Source organism: Leuresthes tenuis, unplaced genomic scaffold (assembly GCF_036924035.1).
Source record: "Leuresthes tenuis unplaced genomic scaffold, fLeuTen1.0.hap1 SCAF_4, whole genome shotgun sequence".
Lineage (NCBI taxonomy): Eukaryota > Metazoa > Chordata > Actinopteri > Atheriniformes > Atherinopsidae > Leuresthes > Leuresthes tenuis.
This window is the reverse complement of record NW_027325358.1, coordinates 7,385,815-7,395,495: the sequence shown is the minus strand read 5'-3', so window position 1 is coordinate 7,395,495 and position 9,681 is coordinate 7,385,815. Positions and strand designations below refer to the sequence as shown.

The 9,681-nt window shown below is 39.4% G+C and overlaps 1 protein-coding gene across 1 annotated transcript; it reads left to right on the top strand.

Annotated features, from left to right (window-relative positions):
- Nucleotides 1-4,406: 4,406 nt before the first annotated feature.
- On the top strand, nt 4,407-6,599 carry lbx1b (ladybird homeobox 1b). The gene is made up of 2 exons (XM_072384361.1): nt 4,407-4,786; nt 5,212-6,599. The coding sequence occupies exons 1-2, from the start codon at nt 4,459-4,461 to the stop codon at nt 5,697-5,699; spliced, it is 816 nt and encodes a 271-aa protein (XP_072240462.1). The 5' UTR covers nt 4,407-4,458; the 3' UTR covers nt 5,700-6,599.
- Nucleotides 6,600-9,681: the final 3,082 nt, after the last annotated feature.

The window sequence follows — 9,681 nt, the reverse complement described above, 5'->3', positions numbered from 1 at the left end:
TAATTGAGACCGACTTTGAATGCACAATATGTAATTATATCAGACTGTTTTTATATTGCAGTATCACCAAATTGTACATAGCATCTTTGCGCTTCTTTTTCATTTTCTGCCACATATTCTGGTGGTATCTTGGCACTCTATCTAGATACAGTGAGTCCAATTTCTTTGGTTTGTAATCTGATTTCTGCTGCCAAATCATTGGAGTTAAATTATTGCTCTCCGAATATTAAAAACTAATGTTAAACATTTCAAACAATGACACACTGGTCCAGTAACAGACATCTCAGACATTAAGGTTTTTGATAGGAAACTGTTCCGCGGTTATAGAGTAAATTATTAATATACAAAGGCACTTTTGTCATTGACTAAATAGAAGATGTTTGCTTACAAGTGCAATGAGTTTAGGGTTTGTTAAGCGATTCATTCTTATAGCTTGAAAGTTCATCAAACTCTTAATATCATAACTTATCAAATGAACATAAAAGAAAAAACTCATTTCCATGCAATTCTATGTTTCTCTTTCAGAATTAAGTTATTATGTGTTATCAAATTAATATCTTTGGGTTAGGTCAACAAAATGTGATAATGCAGATTAATTGATTAGTGCCAGGTCTTAATCTAATTGGGTGGACTAAAGTCATTTCACATTAGTTGTTGAATGAACCAGCATAAGTTTGATCAGGTTTCCCCATATCAGACCTATTTCGTTTAGATCTAGTTTCATTCATTCTATTTTTTGCTGATATGCAGTATTTCCATTCATATCTGCTCATGTTCCAATAAATCGCTGAACTTAGTTCAAGTTTTATTACTGGCAAAATAGAAAGAACTGAACGGTGGCTGAAGACTTTGACACAGTATTGTATTTGAAAATTTGAAAATTGCTTAAGCTAAAGATAATGTTTTGTCCCTGTCAGGGCACCAGTATGCATCCCTTTATGTCTCTATGGGACACATTTTTAATGCTAATTTTAGCCAACTTCCCCTAATAGTTAAGAATGGCTGTAACTGCAAATCATACCATTTGTATTTGTAAAAAGTGTGGTGTTGTGTTTTTAATTCTTTGTGACACACTGTGCTACTTAAACAGATTTTTTGTTGCACTTCATTCCTGCAGGTGCCCCCAAATCATCATCAGATCATTTCTGTAGGTCAGTAAAATCTGAATATTTTGCCAAATAAAAGCAGGACCATCTAGCTAAAAGTAACCAGCGACTGGGAGACCTCTCCCTTTTAACAATACTCTTGTTAATTAAGCTAACAGAGTTCAAATAAGTAAAAAAAGAAAAACACTTTGCTGAGCAGACCAGTGCAGCGCTCGTGCCTCACAGTGATAATGGTGCTGCTTATGATCTGCTGTTCCAGCAGCAGTGGCTTTGCACTGCGAGGCCGGAGAAGCTGGGCCATTGGGAATTTGTCAGAGGCCTGTTATTACATCTCTAGTCACATAAAATATGTCTGCCTCTCCAGAGATCCAACTGCCAGATAAATCCTCTCTCCTCCAACCAGACTGGCCCTCACGATGAAACCATCCAATGGTGCACCTCAGCCGGTGACCTCTGGTAATGACGTGTGATTTATACAGTACAAGTTTTAAACAGAGACTCACATCTGAGCCAGGCTTCTTCTCCCTCTCGATGTGCATCTATATCTGGTGTTACGTGAGATAACTGGCAGGCCTTTAGGAGAGGGGAGACATGACACCCATCCATGGGGTCTCACAAAATGGCTACAATGGGGACAGTTTCCCCTGCAGCTGTCTAATCGCAGTCTAAGCCTGCAGTGAGCACTGAGTCTCCTCCTACAGGAGGTCACTCACACATACTGCATGGTGGCACTTTAAGCTTGCAGACGGCAGTGTGAAACGCCCAAATCAACACCTGGTTTGGATGAAACAGCTATTGAATTCTGTACGCATTTATAAGAGCGCCACATCAAATTTATTAAATTAACACCTCTGGATTATGGTGAACAAGAGGCTTTAGGATTTATTACAGATGGAACTTCCAAACTAAATCATTCCAATCAAATCCAAATGACAAACATATCATTGGAGAGTCATTTTAAAGACAGTCAGTGATGCAGTCTGTTCTCTACCCTTGCAGGAAATGTCCCTTGTAAAGTCTAGTAACTAAAGCGATTAAGTTCTGTGGTTGAAGGGGAGCTGAGCGGCAGGACATGCCGTTGACCTTGGCGAGCGAGACACAGAGATGGTGACACAACACTACAAATATCTGTCTTTAATAAACAGGCAGACGCAGGTCTGAACACCACGATCCTCCACAGCTCAGCTGGCTGGAAACACATGTTTGATGTAAAATGAACAAAAAATGTTAACCTTAATTCACATCAAGGCTCAACCTGTGTACCATCTGTTTGCAAAATATTTTTCTCTGTGTTTTTAATAATAATGATTATTATTTTCTAAGTGCTTTTTCAGGCAATGAATGAAACATTTGAATTAACATCAGCAATTTAGGTTTTTTATGTATTAAAATATGCCCTCCTATTATGATAGGAGGCCAATGTATTCATCAAACTGTGCTTTACACTGATCTGAGCTGCAAAATGTTGGTTTTATTCTACCTCTTGATGCAGGGTCTATTTTCAAAGATCTGTAAAAAATAAAAAATAAAAAGGATATTTAGAAACCTACATATTAGAATAAAAGAAGCTTCTGGCAATTGTGAGAAAAAATGTGTTCAGAAGATGCTTTTCGTTCCACTATACATCCCAAGAAAAGTTACCAGTGAAATTAGATCTCACCCCCCACCAGCAGCAAATAAACACTGTCTGGCCGTTTTCTTCCTCCCTGCAAAACATGATTAAGTGAAACTGGTCACATAACTTCAGATGACTGTTGCAAACTGGCAGCCAGTTGTTTCCTTTCCTTTTGTTTCCTTTTATATTTTCCTAATAAAAACGAAAAAAGAGAGAGAGAGGAGAAGGCTGAGTTACAACGAAAATATAATGACGTCCGTAGTTCTAGATTAACCTTACAGCGAGAAAACGGTTTTTCGTTCATTTCTTTTCCTCCTCACCGCCTGGAAAGAAGCGTGTATAACACGTGTGTAAAATGTAATAATGGTGTTATGGAGATTGTAACTAAAAAAATTAAAAAAGAACAGTTAAATGCGGAAGTTACCTCGTCATCATCATCGTCTCGACTGCTATGATCACTACCCTGTGAACTTACATCTGACATTCACTTTGATAAATAAATTCATAGTTATCTAACCACTGCAGCATTAACAAAACAATAAATAAATGTCTTACAATATTTATGATAAAATAATGAAGTGATTAAATAATAATGCGAAGGAGAGGTAGAAGAAAACAAAATGTCACCTTTCCACAAAATAGCTGTTTGTCATGAAATATTTTAGTTAAAGAGCAAAGAAAACCTGAAATATAATTCAATTGTTTCGTTTTTAAATTGTGACTTTTAGTTATTCTGCGGCGCAGCTTGTGTAGATACTCTTTCGCCTATTTGTCAGTCCAGCGTCAGAATAAACCCATCACGTCAAACCTGCAGGATGCTTGGAGATCTGAGAGGAAATGAAATATTTCTCGGGTGATATAAAAGGAGCCTTTTCGCCTGAGTTATGGCCCGGGTTTGGCGTTGCTGAGAGGGATGCATGCTGCTCCCTCTCTCCCGCCCCAGAGGAGGTATCATCAGAGCTGATATATGGCCCAGCTCTACATTACCTTTACAAAACAAAGGATCATCCACGCTTTGGGTCGAGAAAAATATCCTTCTGACTATACAGCTGCGGCATCTAAAGTAACCCAAGTCGACTTGTCTTTTTAGAACCATCCGGATAATCCAAAATACTTTAAAATGAAAAGACTAAACTGCTGCTGAGGAGAAGTTTCACGCGTAAAAACGTTCAAATTGCCTACAGATTCTGATCCTCTTACCCCTTCTCCCTCTTTCTCCCCTTCTCCCTCTTTCTGCTTCCCCTCATTTACCCCATATACCTATTCTGGTATCTCACCACATGACTAAATTAGACCAAAGATGATAAGAGCACAAAGCATTATAATTCCGCCGGGCTCCTCCTCCTTCCAGCCATGCGTCCTAATTAATGGGACACCCCCAGTCGCAAAAAGCCCCGCACTGGACTGCAACATAGTCAAAGAGTGAAAGGGAAGAGGGCGAAAGTGCCACTGGAGATAATTGATTACCTACCAATCAATGATAACTTGTTAGTAATCGTCAAGTCTTTGGACCTCGCCATTTTCAGGGAGGAATCTCACTCCTGCGGACTTGCAGCTCCCGTGGATCGACACTTTGAACACATCCCATTTCGGAATAAGATTTCTCCTTCTCCCCTCTTTATTTTTTGTTTTTTTTTCATTTACTTTCAAACTGTTATGTGACTTTTCCCCTCCACGACCTCGCTCGTTTCTGACTGCTGAATATTTCAACCAAGTCCTGTAAACTCTATACAACCAATGATGACATCCAAAGAAGTGGCCAAATGTGATGCAGGGGAAAACAGGAGGCGAAGTCCCCTGGACCACTTGCCGCCTCCTGCCAACTCCAACAAGCCGCTGACTCCCTTCAGCATCGAGGACATCTTGAACAAACCGTCCGTGAAGCGAAGTTACACAATTTGCGGCACAGCTCATCTAATTTCGTCCTCGGAGAAGCACCGTCCGTCCAGCATCCCTCTGTCCAGCCGGGCTCTGCTCACTCAAACCTCCCCGCTCTGCGCGCTGGAGGAGCTGGCCAGCAAGACATTCAAAGGGCTGGAAGTCAGCGTTTTACAAGCTGCGGAAGGTAAATGTCAAAGCCGAAAAGACGCACGGAAAACACACTATTTATTTCATTTTACGCGTTGACTTCGTGTTTTTTTACATCATCAAACTGAGAATTAGACAACTTTTGGTTGAGATATGCTTTTGCACTCTGTCTTAGGCTCTAAAATGTGCGCTTGTTTAATTTGCCGTGGTCAAAATCTCCCTTCGTGTTCAGGAACGCAAATTTTCCTTTTAGAAAATCTAATCCAGCAAGATAAAATAAATAAATTTGCTATTGTTTTTTGCCCTTTTTTCATTATATGGCCTTGTGTCTTGTGCTTAGTATCGTCATTTTATTATTTTTACGTTTGGTTTACTTTAACGCACTCGTTAAAACGATGAAGACGAAGCCTTACACCTGCTCGAATCAAATGATTTTCATTCAGTCTCTCCTCTTCCTCACAGGCCGGGATGGGATGACTCTGTTCGGCCAGAGAACCACTCCGAAGAAGCGTCGGAAGTCTCGAACAGCGTTCACCAATCATCAAATCTACGAGCTGGAAAAGCGCTTCCTGTATCAGAAGTACTTGTCCCCCGCTGACCGGGACCAGATCGCACAGCAGCTGGGCTTGACAAACGCACAGGTCATCACGTGGTTTCAGAACCGGAGGGCAAAGCTAAAACGGGACCTGGAAGAGATGAAAGCCGACGTGGAGTCGGCCAAGGCCATCGGCCAGGTCCCACTGGACAAGCTCGCCAAGCTGGCGGACCTGGAGAAATGCGCCAACGGCACGCTGGGCCACCCGCGAGGCGAGTCCCCAGCGCGGGGGGGCCAGCAGGAGCACGAGCTCGCGCAGAAACTGCGAACGTCGCCGCTGTCTCCCTTTTCAGACCACACAACTAGTAAAGAATGCTCGGAAGACGAGGACGTGGAGATTGATGTGGATGACTGATGACGCAGCGATGAGCCGGGGGGTCAAGAGAAGCATAGAGACATTAAAGAATCCTACCGAGGACTTGTAAACTTACTGCTTATATTGTATACCATATCCCAGAACATGTACCAAAATGTAATGACTTTTATATCGGCACAGATCGACCTATTCATAGTGAAGCATGAACGCAGAAAAAGAAATATGCAGCGATATTTTACAATGTATTCATTAGCAAAACTCTTACTTCCTTTGATCGAAGCAATATGGTCTAAAATAACACGAGTAAGTTATTTTCTTTTTCTTTTTTTACAGTATATGCCTACAACACTCCACTTGGACGCATTTAAACGCGCACTCTCTCTCTCTCTCTCTCTCACACACACACACACACACCTGTCAGACCTGTCCCCATACACCGCAATGGAAGTGCTCCGGTTTCCCATATGTTTGCATGGAAATGCATGATTTGATTTGTGATCATTATTATCTATTTATTTTCCTTCTTTTTTTTAAATTCTTTTTTATTTTTATTTTATTTAAATGCTTTGGTATTTTCTGTGTGCCAAATCGCCACTTCGTCACTGCCGGCTCCTCCTCGTCATCGGTTGGCTGTATAGCCCTTTTGATTCCAGCTCATATTCGGCGTCCCGAAGCTGCAGCGCATGACGACGATCGGAGAGGAAAAAACTCGGACACTCACAATTATGCGTTTTATGGGAATGCTCAAGCGATGCCGAGAAACAGCAGTTAATATTGCGATGATTTTGACAAGCTATAGGCTACTTTTTAGATTATTGTTTGGATACAATAGATTTACAGTTATAAATTTGTTATGTTTTGTACACCTGTAAGTGCCTTTCTAAAATCAGGACATTATTTGAAAACCAATGCACAGACTGTATTGTATATAGGCTACTATGGGAATAAAAAATGTCTTTTCAGAATATTTCTTTTATGTTGTAATTCTTGAATGTATAGTGGACATAAAAGTCTTTTAGAGAGGAGGGGAAAACAGATTTTACAAACGGCTCTTGTTGCCAAATCTGCTCGTGTAAGGCCATCAAAAGCGACCCATTTAGAGTTATTATACTGAACTATTTTGTCCCTTTGTGTCCTCCTTTGCGAGTATGCTCTAAACATTTTGTGGCCCGGAATCCAACACCCCTTTTCACATCCTAAATGCGTATCGTGGCTTCTTGACCCTTAGACGTGTTTCTCCATTCGTGCTAAAAATTTATGTGAGAAACACAAATCTGGTGCCGGGGGAAAAAAGGCGAGGATGCCACAAAAACACAAAGTTTTGGGCCAGTTTCCCCGGGCCTTTATAGACCTTTTTTGTTCTGCGGGACTGGGCCGTAATTTTGAGCGTAAAGCATGAAAAGTGGGGACAAATGAGCAGCGATCCCTGATGGGACGAGCCACAAAGGAGCAGGGCCGGTCCCCCGCAGGCAGCAATACTGAGACAAGTGTGTCCCACCGCACAGAAAGGACGCAAACGTTTGGAAGCCATATGGTTTTTGAAATTTCCTCACAATTTCAGACAATTTGATGGATTGAGTTAACCCTCCTTTTAAACAGTTTAACTGGGTGCGAACAAAGGCCATAATGCCTACATAGACTCTCCCTTCATGAGGGCATCTGCGGCTATTAATGTCTAGCCCCTTTCTTTGCCTGGCGTTTTGAACAAGTCAATGAATTACAATGAAACAGCCTCTTTATTTGTGAGCCGCTTGTCTTTATCCGCTTTTTAGCTCTGGAATAATATGTTTGACTTCTGTCCAAGAAGGTTTTCTAAACAAGAAATGGATTTTGTGGGGAGTGTTTTTAATGTTAAGTAGGGAGCCATAAAGAGTTTGGACTGTGACATTTCTGCCAAAGTCTGGTTAGGGAGTCTTTTGTTTGTTTTCTTCTCATCTTTTTTTTCTTCTTTTGGCTTTTTTTTCTTTATTTCTTTTGTCTTTGAGAAGTTTAATGAAGCTGAAAACATGGTGTGAGAAAGAGACTGTCCAAAAGGCAGCCTCCTGTTTAACCCTCTTTGTTCAAAGAAAGGATAAGTTGAGCTGTCTTCTTGTGACTTGTTTTATAGTATTTGTTTCTTTAGACTATTTTCTTTCTTTTTTATTTTAAACAGATCCACCTAAATAAGATGCTAGGCCTGTGGTCACTTAATATGAATGGGACTATTGTAGATTCTGTGTAAGCAAATTAGTCCTGGTGAAAGTCTTCTGATTTAACTTCCTTATTTTGAATTTGTGGCTATAAAAATTTCTAATAGATTATAAAGTAGTTGTACGTGTTTGTCATTGGATGTGTCAACAATTGTACTTACTCCTGTGGACACCTATAGCGTGATGCTTGTATTTAAATAGATAATAAATTACACCATAATAAAACACTGTGGTAATAATACAGGATAAATCTTAGCAGAGAAGTTATAATTTTAGGCAGATATTGCACATTATATATCATTTTATAAACCACTTATTAATTTTTAAACACAATCATTAATAATGCAAAATGAGGTGGCAAAAATTATCTCCTTTAAATTTATTTAGGTTTAACCTTTCAACTAAAAGGTACATGAAAAGACAGAAGGGAAAAAATTAATTCAGTTCAATTATTTTCTAAATGGATCCGCAAATATGAACAAATCTGTTCAAGGATTTAGATTGTTTATCCATGTGAGTGTGTGTGAGAGTGTATTCTCAATCAAGCATATTTATGAAGGGAGAGTGTTAAGGCAGGCTAACTTTATGGATTTCACTTGCTTATTTTATGAGGGCTTGTCAGGCAGGCCCGGTGATAAGTAATACTACAGTCTGAGGGACCACTTCGTGGTAATTAATCTGGAGGTCTTAAGTGTATTTCAGTATTTCACTTCAAGATAGAAAAAAATCACTACTTCAATCGTCCGGAAAATTGAAGTTTGATGCATGAGTCCCTACTGAAACAATAGTACAGCCTTCTCTCTTTTCATCCCTTCCCCTCCCCTTTTTATACTCTCCCTGTCTCTCTTTTACTATTTGCACCGCGTGGGCAGCAGTGTCAGGTGCAAGTGCAAACTACAATTTGATTGATTAGTTCAGTGTTTTCCACCTTGTCAGCTTAAAAAAAGAAGAAAAATAGGAAATTATGTACACATATAAAGGCTTAAATACCTCATATCATCATTATTATCTTAATTATCATTATTATCACTGCTGCTAGATAAGTATAAAAAGGGGACTTTATCTTTGCCTGCAGTTAAACCACTCTATACCTCTAAATAGAGCCAAAATGTAGAGTTTTAATCATAGCCTTCCTGTGGAGGCAGTTAATACTTCAAACTTCAATTTTACGGGCGATTGAACTAAGCATGTTCCTGACAGAATTGATGTATGTATTAATTTCCTTTAACTGTTGATTAATTAGGCTGCGCTGAAGGCTCAAAAGGAGCGGTTTATTTCAGAAATTTGCATATTAATCAAATTCTAGTTGATCATTCAAATAATCAAGGCTGTGTGAATTTTGTGGCTGAAGCTGAAAAACATGAAAAACAGAAAAATATATCCTCTCAGACTCCAGCGCTGAAGCTGCTGCATGTGTTAAAATCAAATATCTGGAATGAGTCGGGAGGAATATTTGAACTAACCTGTTCATTCAGTTTTATTGGAACAAATGGTAATTAGCTTAATGACATGCTAACATGAAGTGTGGCTAATAAATGAGACATCTCTGCCTACAATCATTTTATACATTGTGCATTCCTTGAATTTAAAAGAAAATAGGAATAATCACATGTGAATGGAGTTTTCAGGGTTATGAATGATTGATCAAGGCAGCAGATAATAACAAAATATATTCTGGTTGAAGGAAAAACTTTCAAGCTTGACCCTGTGAATAGTCAGAGAGGTAATTAAAAGCCTGAAGGTAGATAAGATATCAAATAGTGACTGTTAAGTCTAAAAACTTAATTAAATTAGAGTTATTAAAGAGTTAAAGTGTTTATTTGGCAAATTAC

Excerpts from the sequence above, each read along its gene's own strand:
- lbx1b (XM_072384361.1), top strand. The coding sequence starts at position 4,459 with ATGATGACATCCAAAGAAGTGGCCAAATGTGATGCAGGGGAAAACAGG. Across the intron at positions 4,787-5,211 it reads CGTTTTACAAGCTGCGGAAG|GCCGGGATGGGATGACTCTG; the intron begins GTAAATGTCAAA and ends TCTTCCTCACAG.